General features: G+C 55.8%; 1 protein-coding gene across 2 annotated transcripts in view; it reads left to right on the top strand.

Annotated features, from left to right (window-relative positions):
• The window catches only part of RTN4RL1 (reticulon 4 receptor like 1), a 65,480-nt gene extending 53,948 nt beyond the window's left edge, over nucleotides 1-11,532 (top strand). For both annotated transcript variants that reach the window (XM_024736495.1, XM_024736485.1), the window contains exon 2: nucleotides 9,555-11,532. In XM_024736495.1, coding sequence (XP_024592263.1) covers nucleotides 9,555-10,879 — 1,325 coding nt within the window. In that variant the 3' untranslated portion in view covers nucleotides 10,880-11,532. The remainder of the gene's footprint in view (nucleotides 1-9,554) is intronic.
• The last annotated feature ends 10,025 nt before the right edge of the window (nucleotides 11,533-21,557 follow it).

Raw genomic sequence — 21,557 nt, 5'->3', positions numbered from 1 at the left:
TTCATTCTGTCTTCTTCCTCCTCAAACTCCCACCCTCTTCCCTACCTTCGCTCTCAGCTGATGACCCCCACTTACCTCCTGGAGAGAAGAGAAGCCCTCGGAGGCTAACTCATCGTCTCCTCTGCACATACCGTCTTCCGTCCTGTTACAGCGTGGCAGGTGTTCCCTTGGAGCGCTGAATCTTTGTCTTTTTGGCCCTCTCACTCCTAATGCATCAGTTTTTCTCTCTCTTTCCTCCTGGATCATCCCCAGGAACATGCAAACAGATTCTAGTTTCTTCCATCTTAAAAAACAAACAACCTCCCTGGACCCCACGCCCCTCCAGGTCCTGCCCAGTCTCTCTGCTCCCTTCACAGCCAAGCTTCCCCCAGTGAGTGGCCTCTGGGTGCTCACAGATGTTGTTCCCTGAGTCCCCTGGGAGTGTTGTTTCCTATCCCACTGATGACAGGCTGGGCCCTGTGAGTGACTTTGACCAGCGAAGCATGAGCCCAAGTGATGTGCATCGCTGGAAACGAAAGCCTCGAAAGCCAGCCACTGGCCACGTCCTCTGTCCCCTCTGCCACGAGACCGGCAGTGTTCTGGGTGGAGACTGAGCTCTCCACCTGGGTCCCCGAGCAGAGCCTCAGCTGCCCCGCCTTAGCGAGAACCCAGTCTTTGTTGTTGTGAGCTGTGGAGACGCTGGGTCCCTTGTCTCATCAGCGTGCCCTAGCCTGTCCTGACTGATACAGTGCTATCTCCCCTCCTCGCCTCCCATTGACTCTTCATCCCACTCCAGCAAGCCTTCTGCCCCCACCTTTCTACCAGAAATGAACTTTCCAGCATCACCGATTCCCCCCATGTTGCCAAATCAACTGGACACTCCTCAGTCCTCACGTAAACTCTCAGCCACTCTCATCACAGCTGATTCCTCCTTCCTCTGGAAACGCTCTTGGCTTCAGTCCCACCACGCTTCCCGGCTTTCCTCTGACCTCGTCGCCCGTTCCTTCTCCTTTACGTGCCTTCACAATCACTGTGTTGCCAGAGGCCTCAATCCTCTATCTTCTCTCTCTCTCTCTCTCTCTTTTTTTTTTGGCCGCGCCGCGTGTCACACGGAACTTCCTCTACCAGGGATTGAACCTGGGCCCCCTGCATCGGAAGCGTGGAGTCTTAACCACTGGACCCCCAGGGAAGTCCCGCCTCTATCTTCTTTCTTGACTCTCAGAGGTGACCTCATCTATTCCCACAGATTTAAATACCATCCCTATGCCAAGTGTTCTTCTCACTTCGGGGCTCCAGTTTTGAACATCCAGCTTCCAACTAATCATCTCTATAAGGCTTAGGACTTTGTACGTCCTAAGCGGAGCTCTTGCTGGCCCCTACACCTGTTTCCCTAGGCTCCTCCCATCTCACTGTACCCTTATCCTCTGTACCCACCCCGTCTCCCTCGCACTGGTCCATCCGTATGTCCTGTCATTTCTACATCCCAGATGTTTCTCAATCTGTCCACTGCTCTCTGTCTCCATGGCCCCTCCCCCTTCTGGACCACCCACATCTCTCGTGGATGACAGCCATAGGCCTCCCTTCTTGCTCCCACAAATCCATGCTCCAAAAGCAGTGCACCCAAATCCAATCAAGTTGCGCCTACTTCAGGCTCTTCATTGGCTTCCTGCCAGACACAGAATCAGATCCAAACTCTTTTTCTTGTTGTTTGGCCATGCCACATGGCATGCGGGATCTTAGTTCCCCAACCAGGGATCGAACCCACGCCTGCAGTGGAAGTGCGGAGCCCTAACCACTGGACTGCCAGGGAATTCCCAGATCCAGCCTCTTGATTGAGGCTTTTAAAGCCCTGCAAGGCCTGCCTCCTGCCTTTCTGACCACATCTCATGCCCCTCTCCCTCATCCACACCCAGTCAGTCCTGCCCCAGGGCCTTTGCACCTGCTGTTCCCACTGCCTGCAAAGCTGTTCCTCAGCTCCTTCTTAATCTTTAGGTTTCAACTCAAGTGCCACTGCTCAGAGAGGCCCTCCATTCATCTCACTCTTAACCCCCTCCTGTGTCCCCAGTGCCCACAACCCTGTGTCAATTTGGGCTTGTGTGGTTGTTTAAATCGTCTCCCCCTAGAATGTAGGCTCCATGAGGGAAGGAGCCATGTCCCTTACTGTTGTAGCACCAAGCACAGAGCCGTTTCTCACATGAACGAAAGAACTAGGGGACAGATTCAGAACGGGGATGATCGATACCCTGGATGTGAGCTCTGAAGCCCTTTCACAGACAGCATGGAAGGGGCAGCTATTCCGGGGACTCGGAACAAGGGCTCCTGGTGAAGAGAGCCTCACCTGCTTCTCAAAGGCTGGATCCCGTCTTCTGTTTTGTGTCAGCCGATGCCAGAGCCTTCAGGGATTGGTAGAGCACTGCCCACCACTCCCTCTCCCTCACACCCCCCTCAGGGACTCCCTAAGCAGGCATCTCAATAGACACTTGCCCCTGAGGACTGCCCCAACCCCACAGAGGTTCCCAGCCCCACTGATTACAACATAGATACCACTTGGGTGTCAGTGGTCCTGTCTGGTTGCAGGTGGGCCCACAGGTTTCTGGGGTTTGAGGGGAGGGACAGTTGGTTCCACAGGGAGGAGGCAGAGCCCAGAACCTTCTCAAAAGCTCCGGGAAGGTCTGGCTCTCAGAGGCCCTCACCCTCAGCCTTGGAGTCTGGGCTGCCACAGCCCGGGTTCTGGGGCCCCCAAACTGAGAAGCAAATTTGAGTAACAGTGGACACATATTATGAGCCCCAGGGGAGCTTCACGAGGTGAAGGTAGAGCTCACATGCCCTGGGCTTTGTGCAGAGAGCTGGCAGCTCCAGGTGTGGGGGGATGGACTGGGAGAGAGGGCCACGTACAAGGGTCAAGACCCCGTCCACACCTGCTAAGCCCTGGGGCAGCCACAGCCTGGCAGGGAACTTGAACTTGAGCTTGAGCTCTGACTCGGTATCTGATCTATCAGGTCCCTCTGCCAAGCCTCTGGGGTCTGGGAGCACCAGGGTCGGTGGGGCGAAAGCCAGGGTCCACGGGGGAGGGGATACAGCAGCTCCCTTTGATGCAGTAGCTGTAACGCAGTCATCAGCCTTGGAAGCACCTCCCCTGCAGCTGAACCTGGTACCGGTTCAAGGCACAGCGTCACTGAGTGCTGCCGACACCCAAGAAGGCGGATGCTCTGACTCCCAGTTCCTGGGCTAAGAAACTGAGGCTGCGGAGCTTTAGTGACCTGCCTGAGCTTGTCCAGCTGATACGTGCTCCCACTGAGGCTGGTCCCAGGCCCAGGCAGTTCATGGATACAGAGCTGCCTGTGCCGGCCTCTGGTGTCCCCCCACCTCGCCTGCCCATGCAGGGACCCCCGAAGCGAGGAGGTGGTAGATACGGGTAGGCAAAGGATAGGGGAGCCCAAGTTTGCTCCAACAAGGCCCCCTGAGAGCTCGGCAACCCAATTAGCACAGCGTTCCTGGCCAGGCCTGCTCGGGGGACCAGCCGCAGCAGATGAAAGCTGAAAGTTTATTCCAACAAGGGGCCGCCCACTTCCCAGCTGAGGCTGATCCTGGTGTGCAGGAGGGGCTTGGAGTGGGTACATAATTCAGCGTGTCAGGAGCAGAGGGGGAGCTATAGGCAAAGCCAGAGTGGGTGCTGAGATAAGACGGGGATGTCAAGGACGGGTGTGCCTCTCCTCGGAAGAGGGCCCTGACCCCTCTCCAGGGTGGAGCTTGGGATGCTCAGGGTGAAAGCATTGGGCGGCCAGCCCCCTTGATGGTCTCCAGACACAAGTGTGTGCTGACATATGCACGTGCATGTATTCAGAGACGTGCACATGGCCATGTACACACACATAGATAAAACACACGTAGATAGATGTGCACAGATCCACATCCACACACACAGGCTCTGTCTAGGGCCCGGGCTGCAGGCACAGTGCCTGAGCTGTGGGTGTCTGGAGAACACTCACGCTTCATGCCTGCCTGTTTATTCCCTCCCCATCCTGTGGCCAGAGGTTTTTGGGGGGCTAGGGCACAGTCCTGGTCCCCAGGTAGGGTGACTCACATTTGTTTGGGACTTTCAGATATTAGCACTAAAAATCCTGTGTCCTGGGAACACCCCCGAGTCTCAGGCAAACCTGCTCTGGTCACCTGCCCCAGGCCCCATGCAGGCCTGGTGTGTATCTTCCCTCCCAGAGCCCTCCTCACCACCTGTCACCTCTCTGCTGGCCAAGGGTCCCTTGGGAGAGAGCCAAGGCTGAGTCTCTGCTGTCACCCCAGAGGCCTCTGTACTAATAAGAACCATTATGTTTATTGAGCACCTACTGTGAGCCAGGCTCCGGGCCTAGGGTTTTCTTCTTGAGCACCTACTGTATGCCAGGCACTGTTCTAGGCCCTGGGGGGACAGCAGGGAACACACCAGACAAAACCATTGTCCTCACGGAGCTGCCCACTCAGTGAGGGGAGACAGAAAATAAACAAGATAAATAAATAAATGAGGTGAATTTATTAGGAGAGAATGAATGTTATGGGGAAAAGTAAAACAAAGAAGGAGCCATTTAAAATAGGCTGCTGGGGGCTTCCCTGGTGGCGCAGTGGTTGAGAGCCCGCCTGCCGATGCAGGGGACACGGGTTCGTACCCCGGTCCGGGAAGATCCCACATGCCGCGGAGCGGCTGGGCCTGTGAGCCATGGCCGCTGAGCCTGCATGTCCGGAGTCTGTGCTCCCCAACGGGAGAGGCCACAGCAGTGAGAGGCCCGCGTACTGCAAAATAAATAAATAAATAAATAAAATAGGCTGCTAGGGAGAATTCCCTGGCGGTCCAGTGGTTATGACTCCGCGCTTCCACTGCTGAGGACTCGAGTTCAATTCCTGATCAGGGAACTAAGATCCCACAAGCCGAGCGGCATGGCCAAAATAAAAATAAAAATAAAATAAAATAGGCTGCTGGGGAAGGCCTCACTGAGAAGGTGACATGAGGAGGGACCTGAATGATGAGGTGCCCTGCAGGTATCCTGGGAAGTGCTCCGGCCAAGAGGGGACAGCACACACATACGCTGGAGCAGGACACGCCTAGCACTGAGAGGACCAGAGGAGGAGGAAAGCCCAGCTCTGCCCTGGCTGGCTTCCTTGTCTCCGGGAAGTGGCCTGTGCTTGGGTGTGGCACGAAGAGACAGTGCTGAGTGGCCTGAGGCGCCAGTCGCTCTGTGAGCACAGCTGGCCTGGCCTGAGGCTGTTATCCAGCCAGCAGAGTCATCCCGTTAGATTAGAGAGGAGCATCTGGCAAGGCTGGGGCAGCAGGTGGGCCAGGAGCCGAGCCCAGGTTAGGGGGAGGGCAGGCTGCAGAGGCAGAAGGACTGACCACATGGCTGACCAGTCTCCAAGCCTCAGAGCGCCCCACGGAGCTGCCTGGGGGCTCCTGGGGATGCCAACCCATCGGGCTGTCCCTGCACAGGCGTAGGGAGGGGCAGGCACCAGACTCAGGTCTGGGTGAGGCCCAAGACCTTGAGGCCGGGGAGGACTGACCAGCCCTCAGATGAGGCTGCCCCACCTGCCCTGCTCACCAGCTGTGTGGCCTTGGTCGGCCACTCCCCTCTGTGACTCATTTCCTTCTCTGTGGAATGGTGCGGCACCCCTGGGGTGTCATGAGGATCCCATGTAAAGAACCTGGTACTCAGGGCTGGGTCCTGTTTGGTTAGCTCCCTTCCTGCTTCCGGGGTGGGGAAGCTACAGGACCCCTGCCACGCTGGCCATCTGGCCTGGGACAGGAGCAGGGGCCCTGTCAGTTCTGGTCCCAGTAGGGAGCTGTCTGGCCTCCCCAGCCCTGGATGTCCCTCACCCAGCTGAGCTGTAGTTACAGCATCTTAGGGAGCTCTGGTTACTTAGAGGCTGAGAGAGGGCCTGCCACCTGCTTCCCCACCTCAGCATCTTTGCACATGCTGTGCCCTCTGCCTGGAATGCCCTTTCCACACATCCCACCAGGTCCAGCCCCTATCTTATGAATGGGCCGCTGAGTGGACTGGGTGAGGGGCCCGCCCATGCACAGGCTACTTACCCCGGCCCCCACAGGTCCCTGCTCAGCAGATGAGGGGTTTGGGGGTTTGTAGGAAGGAGGACATGAAAACAGTACCTGCTCTCTTTTCCTGCACGTCCCTTTGTGCTGGCAGGGGAGCAAGAGGACTTTGTGGAGGAGGTGGCACAAGGCAGCAGGTGCCTTCCCCATGCACACGCCTAGGTGCCTGCTCTGGGCCTGGCACCTGCTGGACTGCCTGGTATGGAGACCCCCATCTGCTAGTCCACGAGGACCTGCCAAGTTCATCCCAGGCCCCTCCCCACCCCGGCACTCAGGATACTCCAGGACTCTGGCAGCAAGTGTTGAACGGAGGAGGGAATGAATGAGGCTGCAGAGATGTGTGTGAGCTCGTGTGGGAGGCCAGGAGGTCTGGGAGCCGCTGAGCAGACAGGTGGATGCCCCTGGAGGAGTGGGGGGAGCAGGGGGAGGAGGGGGCGGCGGAGGAGAACCTGAGAAGTCCGGAGTTTGAGTCCCTGCCTTGCTTTCTTCAGCCCCCATCAGGCAGAGCAACCCCCTTGCCCCCCCAGAAGGCGGCAAGGAGGCTGATGAGAGGAAGTGCAAGGCTCCTCCATGGAGACTTTTATTCCTGCTAACTTGCGATCTTAAAATGCACAGCAAAGGCACCGATGTCATTGTTAGTACAGCAATCAGCAGGTCGGGGCTCCCATGGGCAACACAGAGGGGGCACGGGGGGCACAGGAGGAACCGTGGCGATGCAGTGCAGAGCCTGCCTGGGAAGAAACGGGCAGGGTGATGATCCATGGCCAGGGCACCCGCTGGCTCAGGCAGGGGTGCCAGAGGCAGGTGGGATTGGCTGGGAGAGCTGGTCCAGGGCCGGCCTTGAAGATGGGACCAGCTTCCAGAGTGGAGAAGCAGACTCAGGTGAGACCCACCCCAGTGCCCAGTGGGAGGGGGCAGGGGTACCTGCAAGGGCGGTTCCCCTGGCCCAGGTCCCCTGGCATCTGGACGGTACTGGAGGATGGAGAGCAGCTCTAAGCATCGGCTGGGGTCCCTGCCTTCTCCTGGGCCCCTCTCAGAGGAACGACAGCACAGTGGCTCCTGTCCTGGGTGCCACCTTTACGCCACTTTTTTAGAAGATCCACAGCAGCAGGCAGATGGGCTGTCTGCCCCACCCCAGGTCAGGGGACAGAAAAAGTCCCGCAGCCCCACCAGGCAGGGTAGTTCTTCGGATCAGAGGGGTGAGAGCAGAAGCGCTTTGTAAACTCTATAAGCCGCACAGATGTCGGCGGTGTCAGCGCTGAGCCTGCCACGTGAGCGGCTCTCCCTGCCTGACTTAAGGGAAGGGAATGCCTTGTCTTTGCAGGACCCCAGGGGGTGGGGTCCGCTGTGGCCCTGTGGTTCCCACGAATGGCCCCAGCCCTGTCCCCTGCAGCACAGTGAGCACCCTGAACACCCTTGAGCTAGGAGGGGCACCCTGGGCTCCCTCAGAGTGGCAGGCTGGGGGCACCTCCCTGGGGGCAGCCTGCGCAGGGCCGAGGAGCAGAGCAGAGCTGAGCGAGCGGACAGGGAGGGGCAGGCTCTGAATGGGCAGCCGCTGTTCGCTGGGCCTGCCTCCCAGCCTGGGTGTTGGAGACTCAAGGCAGTGGGCAGGCTCCCCGCGAGTCAGCTGGGGTTTGGGGCCCAGGCTCCTAGAGGGTCCTCACTGTCCTGTCTCCTCCTGCGGGCCCGGGGCCCCCTGGCCAGACCTAGGAGAGCAGTGGCGGACTGGAGGTCTGACTCCACGCGGGGAGCGCTGGCATAGCGACCATCTCCGACTCTTGTTACACAGGGGGAAACTGAGGCTGAGGAGGCCCCCGCCCGGGGCCTGGCCTGCAGACTGTCCAATGGTTTCAGTGACTGAAGCAGGGCAGGGGCCACACAGAGCGTGGCCCAGCCCAGAAAGGGACCTCACAGCTGCTCTGTCACCGCCACCACTGCCCAGGTCATAACTGCTCTGAAATGCAACCAAACACAATTATGCAAAAACCGAATCATGTGCGATGATTTTTATGTGTTGGCAACGTTCGGTCAAAGCCAGGTGATTACAGGGGGACGGGAAGCAGCTGTTACTCTCTGGGAGCCCGTAACTCCCAACAGCTGGGAGCTGTCACTTTTTTATGATGCCGTTTCTGTGAGGAAAGAGGGAGTGGCAGTCGTGGTGAGGGCCACCTGAGCCCAGGCAGACGGCTGGGGTGGCGGCCGGCCTGAGGCTGGGAGCGGGGCTGGCCCGAGAGTGGCCAGGAGGGCTGGTTCTCTCGTTGAACATGCTCTGGGCACAGCTGGCAGCAGGAAGAATCAGCCGCACTGTCTCAGGCCCTCGGCTCTCCCCAGAGGCCTGGCTGGCCAAGCTAGAAGGGAAGGATCGGGATGCCAACCCGGGCAGAGACGAGATGGCTGCCCGGCCCTGCAGGGTGGGGGTCTACAGGCCTGGAGCCCGTCCCTCCAGCACTGACACACCTGCCAGGCTGCCTGGGGCAGCTGCGACCCTGGAGAAAGGCAGGTAATGAGGCTGCTCCGATAATGAGCACGGGGCCATTATCCAAGCTTGGGCTGGACACATCGAAAATAAATTAAGGATCCATTAACAAATGCCTAATTATTGCGCAATTAGAGGGAAGCTACAGAGGAAATGCTCAGGACAATCGCTAGGCAGGGCCTGATTGGCAGCCACAGCCTGGGATCTCCAGCGAGGCAGGGAGAGGGGAGGGGCTGGAAGGCAGACCCCAGTGGGGGGCAGCCTCATTCTGGCTGCTCCTTGGACCCCAGAACCATCAGCCCTGGTGCCTCCCCCAGTCCATCACACACACACACACGTCCTTTGTGAGGGACAACTATTACTATTTAGAAATGAGGAAACTGAGGCACAGGGGGTAGTGCATACATGAGGACATGGAAGGCATTGTAAATGAGAAATCTTTCAAGATAAACTTTGATGTCATGCATGCATGCTTTGTTATTGGGAATAATTTAAATAAAAAGACTCTTCAGGAATCCATACGAGATATTTACTTTGTTAGAACAGGACTTTGCACCACTATCTGTTCAGGCAGATCAAAGCAAGTAAGTGGCAGAGCTTGGACAGGAACCCGAAGCTAGCTGCTGCGTCCGTGGGTTGTGACCCCAATCCTACCAAGGCTGACAGAGCCTAAGGGGGTGGGGCTCAGAAGCTATGGGCGGGGCTAGGGGTTTGCTGGGTGGGGCTAAGGAAGTATGCCGGATGCCGGGGGTATCAGAGCCTCTACCCCAACCCATCTCATAGCCCAGGCTGGGATAGAACCCCCAGTAGAGGTGGGGCACCAGGACGTGGGGAGCCATCAAGAGCCAGGACCTCGGGGGGCTATGCCCCCAGACCGCTGAGTGCAGCAAAGACGAGGACAGAGCCCCAGCGGCCTAGGAGGGTCACGTGCCCATCGAGCCCGGCACCCGGAGTGTCTCCCACCTCCCGGGCAGCCCCTGACCTGGCTGTGCTCTCTCTCCCCGCCAGGGTGCTGTGTGGAACTGCTGCTGCTGCTGCTGGCCGGGGAGCTGCCCCTGGGCGGCGGCTGCCCGCGGGACTGCGTGTGCTACCCCGCACCCATGACGGTCAGCTGCCAGGCGCACAACTTCGTCGCCGTCCCCGAGGGCATCCCGGAGGACAGCGAGCGCGTCTTCCTGCAGAACAACCGCATCACCCTCCTCCAGCAGGGCCACTTCAGCCCCTCCATGGTCACCCTGTGGATCTACTCCAACAACATCACCTTCATCGACCCCAGCACCTTCCAGGGCTTCGTGCACCTGGAGGAGCTGGACCTCGGCGACAACCGGCAGCTGCGGACGCTGGCGCCCGAGACCTTCCAGGGCCTGGTGAAGCTCCATGCCCTCTACCTCTATAAGTGCGGGCTCAGTGCCCTGCCGGCCGGCATCTTCGGCGGCCTGCACAGCCTGCAGTACCTCTACCTGCAGGACAACCACATCGAGTACCTCCAGGACGACATCTTTGTGGACCTGGTCAACCTCAGCCACCTGTTCCTCCACGGCAACAAGCTGTGGAGCCTCGGCCAGGACACCTTCCGGGGCCTGGTGAACCTGGACCGGCTGCTGCTGCACGAGAACCAGCTGCAGTGGGTCCATCACAGGGCTTTCCACGACCTCCGCAGGCTGACCACCCTCTTCCTCTTCAACAACAGTCTCTCCGAGCTGCCGGGCGACTGCCTGGCACCCCTGGGGGCCCTGGAATTCCTCCGCCTCAACGGCAACGCCTGGGACTGTGGCTGCCGGGCGCGCTCCCTGTGGGAATGGCTGCAAAGGTTCCGTGGCTCCAGCTCCGCTGTCCCTTGCGTGTCCCCCGAGCCTCTGCATGGCCAGGACCTGAAGCTGCTGAGGGCCGAGGACTTCCGGAACTGCACGGGGCCGGCGTCCCCGCACCAGATCAAGTCGCACACGCTCACCACCACCGACAGGGCCACCCGCAAGGAGCACCACCCACCCCGTGGCCCCGCCAGGGACAAGGACCACCCGCACGGCCATCTGCCCGGCTCTCGGTCGGGCTACAAGAAGCTGGGCAAGAACTGCACCAGCCACAGGAATCGCAACCAGATCTCGAAGGCGGGCACCCGGAAGCAGGCCCACGAGCTGCAGGACTATGCCCCTGACTACCAGCACAAGTTCAGCTTTGACATCATGCCCACGGCACGGCCCAAGAGGAAGGGCAAGTGTGCCCGCAGGACCCCCATCCGTGCCCCCAGCGGGGTGCAGCAGGCCTCCTTGGGCAGTTCCCTGAGGGCCTCGCTCCTGGCCTGGATACTGGGGCTGGTGGTCACTCTTCGCTGAGGACGCGGGGCACCAGCACCCAGCACTGCCACATGTCCACCAAGGAACAGGATTTCTTTTCTTTTTTTACAAGTGGAGGATCTGCTGGGTTTCAGGCAAAGGCTGGTAGAGGCTTCAGCCGCTGTCTGGGCCCTGCCCGGTGGATTATAAACCCAAAGTGTACAGTCCCAAGTGGGAGGGGATTAGTTCATCCCACCCAGCTGTCCCAGCCAGCCCCCGGCCGAGCACCTATGGACAGCATCCACCCAGCAAGGCAGTTAAAGCTGCAGAGCAAATCCTTCATTAGCAACGATGGGACAGTGCCCCACGGGAGCTGGGCTCTGTGGAATCCTGGTCATTTGGAGAGGTCTGAAGGGCTCCCGCCACTTCCGGAGGAAGCAGGACTCAGAGAACAGACAAGGGTCACCAAAGAGGCTGGGCCCACAGCTATCTGGGAGCACATGAGCAGGTGGCATTTTGGCTCTTGCCTGAGGCCACTTAGTCACCCTGCCCTGAATCCAACCATGTGCCACCTTCAGTCCCTCCCTCGGGGGTAACGCCTCTCATTCCTGATGTCTCAGGCAACCCTGGCAGACCCGGGCCCAGCTGCTGGGCTCCAAGAACCAGTTACCAAAGGAAAGATCATCAGAGGCTGAAATTTAGAACTTCATCGTGTGCAATGAGGTTCTCACAGGAGGTTTTTATACACACACACCCTCTACATATATATATATACACACACAAATGCACAGGCCCTCGCCCTACTCCCTTACCAAACTGTATGTCTTATCATGTTTATAAACTGTACGGAAAACTATATCTGCTGAACTGAGGATTGTATTGGTGATTTCTAGCAAGAAAGGAGTTCTAGGATTTTTGTCTAGAATCCCAACCTGGCAACAGTAGTCCCCATGTAACCTGGGCTTGCCAGGGCCTGGGGCAAAGGGGCAGTGGGTGGGGGGGTGTTGTCAGGGAGAAGGGGAGGCAGCAAGAATCACTTCAGGGGACCAATATTCTTAGATACTTGGAGCATCACCATGTTTTTATATGCAGCACAAGCCCGTCTGCCAACCCGGAGCACCCAATCACTCCCAACATAGCAGCTGTTGGCATCAGGGTGAGAAGGCAGAAGCAGCTTGTTGGACATCGGGGGGCTAGGCCCTGGGGATGGGCTGGAAGGAGAAGGGGAAGGAAGGGGCTTTGGGGTTCTTAGGCCGGCGGGCGAGGCAGTATCCACAGTGTTAGTCCAACAGGCTGGGCAGTGTCGTCAGCCTAGTGTTTTGCCAGCCACAGTCTGGACGGGCCAGGGATGCTCTGGGCATGAGCCCAGGCCTCCAGTGCGGCTCAGCTGCTGAATTTTTCCTTGAGGCTCTTTGATGGGCATCCCAGCAAGGGTCCTGTGTAGGGCGGCAGGAGGGAAAGCATCAGGTGGCCTTAGCAGAAGGGGAACAAAGAGGGCATTTCAAGAACCATCTCAGGCACTTCTGCATTACGGAGGCCCCGTCCCTCCTGGACCCTCTGAAGTTGCCCCGGGGACGGGCAGAGGTCAGGGGGTGGCCAGACTCAGGGGTCAGGAGTGGGGACGTGCAGGGAACGGAGCACGCAAGCTCAGACAGGGGAGAGGAGCTCAAGTCAAAGTCAGCCATGCTGCCGGCTGGTATCCGTGCGGGCACAATCCTTTTTGGCTTTGCACAAACCCAAATTCCCCACCAGAGAGAATGTGTGTCAGGAGCGAGAAACACTGAATCCAATTAAGAGAGAAAAATAATAATAAAAAAAATTCTCTTGGACAAGAACCCTGTTTCTCATTTCCCAACCCCGAATTCCTGAAGGCGTGGCAGATCCTGGGCTTTTATGGGGTGGGCGAGCCTGGCTGGGTGCAGCTCTGAGGACACAAGCACGTTTGTTGGTGGGAGGAGCTGTTTGGAGCAGGGGCACACTGACTCACTGGGACACGTGTGTGTGCGCGAACACACACACACACACACACATTCTCGGTTCCATTGTTCTTCCCTCACCGGCACGGGACATGACTCACTTCCCACGCGCTGGCTGGACTGGGTCAGCACCATCTCTGTGGCTGTCTCCAGAGCGGTCTGGCCCTGGATCATTCCCGGCCTGTTCCCAAGAGCTTCACAGCAGCAGCTGAGCTATTGATTCTTAAGGGGGCTCGGGGGCGGCTGGAAGGGACCTGCCGGTTCCTAGGGCCCAGAGGGGATTCCAGGAAGCTGGGGCGCGACCCATGTAGCAGTGGACGTGGATGGGGTCTGGAGGCTGCACCTGCCTCTCTGGCTTTGGAGACAGGAGAGGGTTCCCCAGGTAGAGAAAAGAGGCTGTTTCCAGGCCTGGACAAAGCCTCCTCAGTGCAAGGCTGGAAATGTACACTAACGGGAGTCCGGTGATGGCAGAACAAATTGTCTTTGGCCTGCGTTTGACCCCAGTGGCCTGCCTGCTCTTACCCAGGCCGGTGCCAGGGCCTAGCTGTCCCCTTAGAACCCAAGGATGTTGTTATGTTGTCGATTTCATTTCCAACTTTAAACAGCACAGCCCTCAGCAGGAAAACCAAGAGTCCAAGCACTTTATTAAATTAAAAAAAAAAGACTTCGAAAGTCCTGTAGTATGGAAGTGAGATGTCAGTACAGAAACGCTAATGTTTGATAAATGATCCGCTTCTGTCAAGCGCAGCACAGTCTCTGGTTGCCGACTGTTATTAGAGGCGAGGCAGAAGGGCCCAGACGCCAGGTGTGTTTTAGCAGCTTGCTCCTCTAAGAGGTGGAGGGAATAAAAGCTCTATTGTGGATGACATCACTTGTCACTGAGCAGCTCATATGCTACACAGGTACAATGACAGCATTGTCTGAAACATCAGAGCAAGTTCACAGGTCGGGAGTTAAGCTAAGGCCTTTCAACTCACCAGACCCAGCATCCCTCCTAGGTGGTTCGGGGCAGGGAGGTGTGGGTTCCTGCCTCAGGAGCCCTGTCCTCCTCCCAGAGGCTGAGGCCATCCCCCAGCCCTCTGTGGTGGGGCCGGCCCCTTTGCCATCCTTGCTCAACACTTTCCCTAGGCCCCGAGAGGCAGCCATCTCCTCATCTTCCTCTCTCACCTCCAGCCACACAGCCCTCCTCTCTGGGGAAGTGGCCTTCAGGAGGGGCTGGGTGACCACCAGTGGTCTCAGCATTTCTCTCCACAAGTTCCTCCCCAGGCCCCAGAGCTTGACTGGCTCCCTACCCTTCATTCAACAAGCGTTGAACAAGGGTCTACATGTGCGAGCCATCGGCCCAGGCTCTGGGGACCTGAAAGTGAGAAGACGTGGCTCTCCTGAAAGGAGCTCAGAGCCTAGATGTGGAAGCAAGTATGGCATGGGTGAAACCAGGGTGGGATTGGTGTCTCTGTTAGCTCACCCCCTAACTACCATGAGAAACTTGGCCAGGGTGGGGGCAGTCAGGGAGGGCTTCCAGGAGGAGGTGACATGCTGAAGGGTCTCAGAGGATGAGGAGGCAGCCAGAGAAGAGTGTGGGGAGTATTACAGGCAGAGGGCTGGAGGCATGCAATGGCACCACGTTTGGGGTATCTGCAAACAACTGTGAGCTGAGGACTGGGAATGCTGTTTGGGGATGTGTGGGAGGTGAGCCTGGCAAGCAGAAGGCCCAGGAATCCTGCTCGGGGACTTGGATCCTACTCCGAAAGTGGAGGTGTGAGCCCCCCACCTTGGGGTCCTCTTCCCTACCCCGAACCCCCAGTCCCTCTCCGAGCGCGTGGCCCTCACCCGTGGCATGCTTGCCAACGTTCCCCAACAGTGGATTTCATCATCGAAACTTGCCTCTTCTGCTCAGCCAGATCCTTCCCCCGTGCCAGCAAGTTGGAGCGCTCCCTGGAAACCTGCCTGGGCTAGAGTCCCGTTCCCAGACACCTGCTGCTTCCAAGCACGGACGGTATCCCACAGCCGTTTTGTCTCCTACGCTCCCTTCTTTCCCATCCATGAAGGGATCAACCCACAACCCTTCTCCTTGCTTCCAAGGGGCTGCCCAGACACCCCCTTGGGCATCTCCACATGTGCCCGCCCTGGCAGACCATCAGAACTCCCCCAGACCGCATCTCCCTTTTTTCTCTCCTGCTGGGGCTGTTCATTACCAGGGAACCAAGAATCCCATTTAGCAACTGTTTACTTGTCACCTAACTAATCACTCAGCGCTCTGCCACCATGGCAAATGGGGGCTCCAGAAGGCCTGTTGGCAAGTTTGTGGGGGCTGGGGGAGCCAGGAAGTCCTCCTGGAGGACAAGCTGCAGGGCAGGGGGTCAGAGAGAACAGATTTGCTGGGAGGGCTCACTGGAGCCAGCTGGGAGCCTCAGGGTCTCGGCAGCTCCCAGCAAATCTTCCCTTGTATTTTCACCACCCAGACTGTCCCCACCAGCCCCTGGCTGGACCCCACCTCTGGGACCCAGCTCCTCAGGGCCCTCCTCAACACTGACCTGGAGGATGCCAGCCTTTCTTTGTGTACCTTCTTATATGGATCAGGGGTGAGTGTACCTTCTGATGGGGTCCTGGCCAACATCTACTGTTCAGCCTCTTGACCCAACTGTGGTTGCATTCTGACTCACCTCCTCCCAGCCTGGTTCTCTGGCCTAAGTAAGAGTTTAGCCCATCAGCTATTATTCCATCCCATGTCACCAATTCCCCACTCTCAGTTTGTAATGGGCCAATTTTCTTTTACCTTCTGTCTACCTGGAAAATTTCTCAAGAACCTTTGCACGTTAAAATATCCTTTACAGCTCTCCACTTGATATCTCTTTCTGCTCCTCTAATTGTCCCTTTTAACTCACTGTGCTTTCAGTATAAGTCTCCCACTCTGCCCCTTTGCAGGCTGTTAATAAATACAAGCTCTAAAAAAAAATACATAAACATCTATTGTTGGCTAAATAACTCACAACGCAGCCAAAAAGCCAGGAAGAAAGGGAGGCTCAGAGTGAGACGTGCCCACCTATGCTCGCGCTCAGGCTGTCCTTGCCTATCTCTTTTAAGAGGACTGCTGGGGGCTTCCCTGGTGGTGCAGAGGTTGAGAATCTGCCTGCTAATGCAGGGGACACAGGTTCGAGCCCTGTGAAACCAAAAAAAAAAAAAAAAAAAAAAAAAAAAAAAAAAAAGAGGACTGCTGGAATCAGGGTGGATTATGGTCCTAAAAAGTCCACTGGGTGAAGGAACTGAGGATGCCCCAAGGGAGAAAGAGAAGCAGAGAGTAGCCATAAGGCTGTGTTGACAGGCCGTGCTGCTCCAAGAGCAATGCGGGAGGGGTGAGGACAAAGGGGACACGTGCGGGCAGCAGTGGCTAATTTCAGTGGTATTTCAGTGAGCTGACCCACAAGGCCCTTTCCCTCCAAAAGAAGTGGGTCAGCCTCCTCCAAGGTATGCCACCAGCCTGCACGGATGTGGCCTGCCCTCCATCTCTCTGCTTTCAGCTCTTATGGCTCATTAGAGCTCTTCGTTTCTAAGCACCAGGAGGGTAGGGACAGCTGTGCCTTTCGTGTCACCGATTCCTATGTGGCAGCGTGCACATTAATGGCGTGTCTGAATGGCAGAATTTGACACCCGCGGCTGCAGAACGGGCTCGGGTCACGGTGCTTTCCAAACTGGCTGAGGCTCCACGCCACCTCCACCTCCTTCACCCAGGCATCTCTGGGAGCCCCTGCCAACCACAGCTTCTGCTGCTTCCTCTCAGAAGAGAGAGGAAGTGAGAGATGTATTAAACTCTTCAGTCTCTGTAAGTACCATTTCCCAGGAGACAGACTCTGAGGAAGAAGGAAACACAAGTGCTCAGGACCTAAACAGGTGGGAGGCCTCCGAGGCAACCGGCTCCATATCACCCAACCCCCCAGCTTCAGGGACGGTCACGAGCAAGAGAATGATGCCCTCCAAGTGGCAGCTGCTGACCAGAGGTTGAGATGTGACAGCATCCAGGTGGCCACGCACTGCTCCAGCCAGAGAGACATGCAAGGGACGACCACCATATAAGACATTTTCAGGGATGAGGGCCAGCGGGATAAACCCACAGGGGGAACCACGGTGGGGGACGGGGTCAGGTGTGGACCGGTGGAGTCTGAGCAAAGACCCCAGAGGGCGCACACACAGTGTCACTTGCAGAGAGAAAGCACAACCCTACAGGGCAGTCACGCAGCCAAAGGGTCAAGAGACAGGGAAAGATTCAGACAGACAGACAGACAGGAGGGTGCGATAAGGAAAAAACCATTTTGCACTCACACATCACTCAGGCGCCATGTCCTGTCACTGTCCCTCGTGCAACTGAGCGTGGGACATTCACGCTGTCCCCAGATTTGACACCCACCACGTGCATGGCCCTGGACAGGTGACAGCCCATCGACGAGGAACTTACCTTCCGGCCAAGAGCAGCCCCCTTTATTTCATTACAAGGGGGGTGGTCAAGAGCTGGGTGGAGGCGTCTGTCACGCAAATGCCTCCCCACCCCCCAGCCAGGGAGAATAGAGGGTGGGGTGAGTCCCCCACTCCCCGTACGCTGGTGACCACCCTTCAGGGACCAGCAGGCCTGTGATGAGGGGCAGAATCTGGTCTGAGCCCTGGGCAGCGGTGTTTCCCACTGAGCCTTGACCCTGAAGGAGTTTGTCTGTCTACCAGCGCTGTGGAGGCTCCAGGGGCCCCGAGCCCTTAAACCCCTGGACTCTGTGCCCTTGGGCTGTGGCAGGTTCCTCTCCACATTGGCATTCTCCCCACACGCTCGGGGTCACAGAGGTCTCCAAGGTGTTTTTATTCTTCTTCCCGGCGTCTAAGCCTCAGAGGCCCGAGGTCCCTGACCCCTCATCTCACCTGCTGCCCGGAAAGTCTCTCACTGTTTTATCTGTGGCATTTAAAGTGTCACTGAGTGTCTGACACTTTGCAAGTCTAAGGTACAGGCTCCTCTGAATTTCCACACCAGCCTCCTTTCCAGACGCTACCCCAGGCTCACCTCGTCACCTGTATCTCTGCCGGCTGTGACACGTGGTCATCAGGAAGGAGGCTCACGCCACCCTGGGGGGCCCCACTTTGCTCTCAGCTCTGTGCCTACAGAGGCAGGCAAGGCAGAGACTGGGTATTCTGGGTGGAGGTTGCTGTAGGAGCAGCTGCGGTGAACTCCACACCTCCAAGCTGTCCCCTACGCAGCTGGACCTGTCCTGCAGCGGCCCTTCCCCAACCCCCCTCCACCGTCCCGCAGACCAGACGAACATCCCTCCCGGCCTCGCAGGTGATGCACGCCGGGGAAGTTCCTGCGATCACTCGTGCTGCCTTACTAGCTCCTCTCTCCTCCCCCAGTGACCGCACACTGGGCCCAGAGCTGGCCTCAGCCTCCCCAGCAGCCCCTGGCCACCGTCAGAAGTGGCCTCCTTTGGCCCTCGCCCCCTTGGGCTTCTCGCTCAGACACAGCTTCATCTCTCAGAGCTGCTGACCCACTGCAGCCCCTGAGACCGGCTCCAACAAGGCCGTAGCCCTGTCTTCTTGGGAATCTTTCCTCCTCATCCGTTTTCTCTCCTAAGACCAGGGATGAATGAAAATGAAAAAGCAACTTAAGAACTTCCCTGGTGGTCCAGTTAAGACTCTGCATTTCCAATACAGTGGGCATGGGTTCAATCCCTGGTTAGAGAACTAAGATCCCACATGCCGTGTGGCCAAAAAAATTTTTTAAATAAAATTTTTAAGAAAAGCAACTTAGAACTGGGTGGCATGAGGCTTTTTAAGCCCCCTCATGGACATGACCTCATAGTTAACTGGGAAGTGTCACCTCCAAGATTTGATCACAATCCCCATTTTACAGATGAAAAAAAATGGGCCTCCTGGTAATTCAAACCCATGCTTTTGAGCCCAAGACTGGGGCTCTTCCCCAACAGAGCCCTGACCCCCATCCCACATGACCCAAGTCTAAGAGTGGAACCACCCTGGGGGACTCAGCTCTTCCCTCCCACCCCCAGGAATTTCATGCTCAGAAGAATTGATTTACAGAATCAATCAAAAGGCAGAAAATTTTCCTAGAGGTTCTCTCTGCATTCCTGACCCCTTGAACTTTCCCAAACTAGGTCACTGGGATGGCCAGTGACTGAAGGAGCCGGCAGACCCCTCCCAAGTACAGGGGTGCAGTAACAGAGAAGGCGCATGCTGGCAGGGGAGTTTCTCCAGTTTCTTGACAGCTGTAGCTGGGTCCCCATTTCTAGAAGGATCCCACATACTGCAGTAGACTCCAGTAGTAAGGGCAGAGAAAGAACACCCAGCCCCATGGTCCTTTCCCCTGCAGGGCACCTCTCACCTTGTGACAGGAAGACCGTGGGTAAGGGCCACTCAAAGTTGACAATCAGACCTGCAAGAACCACGTGGCGGTCCCTATGTACAAACATAAAACAGGTACCTTCCTAGCTGCCCACCTCAAGTGGCTGCATTTTTTATAACTTTTTGAGCTTTCAGCATTAAAAAAATATATTTATTTATTTATCTTGGCTGCGCCAGGTCTTAGTTGTGGTACGCAAGAGCTTCGTTTCGGCATGAGGGATCTTTTAGTTGCAGCAGGTAGACTCTTAGTTGCGGCATGCAGGATCTAGTTCCCCAACCAGGGATCGAACCCGGGCCCCCTGCTTTTGGGAGCTCGGATTCTTACCCACTGGACCACCAGGGAAGTCCCTCAACATTTTTGATAATTGATTTTTGGTCTCACCTCAGAGCTTTTTGTGGACTTTGGGACTGTTCTGGAAATTTGTATTTTCTTTTCATTGTTTTTGTTCATTTGGGAAATTAACTTAAAATCATCATCATAATTTTCAATCAAATATGCCTGCTTTGCTTGTTTGGAATATTTTCATGAATTTTTAAATTTTGGTTCCAATTTTAAATGGCCTAATAGCAAATTGGCTAAAAAGTGAACAGGCAATCACTAGCTCATGTATTAATTTATCCTAGGTGATATTATAACTTTTTATTTTAGTGAAAAATGTTTCCATTTTTAGAAAACTTTTTATTTGGAAATAATATAGATTCACAGGAAGTTTCCCACTCCCCACCCCCTCCATAAAAGGGTACAGGGAGGTCTCGTATGGACTCCATTCAGTTTTCCCCAGCGGTAACATCTTGCATAACTTTAGGTTAATTTTCCTTTTCAATTCTAAATTTATTTTCAGTTCATGCTACTTACTTTACCTATTTAGGTAGAGTTTTCTTATATTTAAACAACTTTGATAAGGAAAAAATAAAGTTTCCAACAGGGACAATGATATAAATGGTCACGCTTTTGCTTGGATGTTTCTGAATGAAACATTAGGATTTTAAGTATAAATTTATCATTGAACTGAGAAAGATGAGAAACGTTTGTCAAGATTCAGGGTTCTGAAGCAGGGTTGGGGGATGAGGGAGTGTGTCCATAAATTGTGCAGAATTCGATGTAAGGCCTTCTGGGAATGTGCAGGTTTCCACAGAGAGGTTTTCATTAGATCCTCAAAAATGTTTAGAACTGCGGGTCTAGACTCTGGCTAATTAAACTTCAGGCGATCCTTGCTGCACTCCCCACCCTGGCCCAAAGGTGGCGCTCTGCCTTCGAGATGACCATCCTGGCTGTCAGGGCAGCAGGGGCAGGAGATGTGGCCAACGCGGTGGTGGAAATAGTCATTTTGACCAAATTGGCTTTAACTAAATCGTCTGCTTCACACAAGGGAAATGGTGTGGGGTGGGGGAGGATTGAGAGACTGCCGGAAGAAGACAGTAACAGCCTTTCAAGCCCAGGTTCTGTACTTCTTCGTTCCAAAATCTGCGGCAACTGCTCCCCGGAAAGAGCGGGCTGAAGACAAAGGAAGCCTGTGATTGTGATTTTACTGATTTACGATGAAACATTGATGTAGTGAGCTTTTCATTAAGCCAAACTTATTCAGTCTAAAGATAATCCTTTCTTCTGAAATCGAGTCCCTGGTTTTGGTTGAGAGATGGCGAGGGGTGTCCTAAGGAGACCCTCCTTTTATGAACTGATGGTATTAGTGCATGGTAGCTGTTGTTTCTCAGTGTCTCTAGTCAGCTACCCCAGGGAGGCCCTCCAAATTCCTTCTGGAATTTTCCTGCTCTGGGGAATGGCAAGACTCTGGGAATGGCGGTTGTGAAGGGGTCAGACAGCGAAGTCCTGGCCTCCCACTCTCCTGGCCTCAACCCCATCCCATTCACGCCAAGAGGTCTGCTTACCTGCTAACTTGCAGCAGCCCCTCCATGCAGACTTCTTCCTCTTTACTACTTGCCTCTCCATTATTTGCAGACAATTATCTGCAATAATTAGTCAATTACCCCTAAGGACAATTATACTCTTCCATCAGCAAACATTGATGTTCTTTTCTTGGGTCTTTTAATGAAGCTGATATTAAGGAGATACTTTATTTACATAGAGTCAAATAGTTCCCTTTGAGGAGGGTTTGGGTTCAACATTAAAATTTAAAAATTGTAACTGGGGGCTGGGGACTTGGGGCTGACGATGGGGTAGAAAGGAGTGGGGAGGACTTTTTCTCTTGAAACTAGAAGAGCTGCTTGAAAAGGTAAAGAGCCCAGGGGACCTGGTACAGTGTGCTTCTGCTCTCCCCAAGCTAATGAGATCTAAAAGTATCAATGTGATGAGATCAGCCCTGCAAGTAAAATCATTCAGAAACACTGCCCTCGTGGCTGTGCCTGCCGGGGACTGA

This window comes from Neophocaena asiaeorientalis, unplaced genomic scaffold (genome assembly GCF_003031525.2).
Source record: "Neophocaena asiaeorientalis asiaeorientalis breed wild unplaced genomic scaffold, Neophocaena_asiaeorientalis_V1.1 scaffold129, whole genome shotgun sequence".
Taxonomy (NCBI): Eukaryota; Metazoa; Chordata; class Mammalia; order Artiodactyla; family Phocoenidae; genus Neophocaena; species Neophocaena asiaeorientalis.
This window is presented reverse-complemented; position numbering and strand designations above follow the sequence as displayed.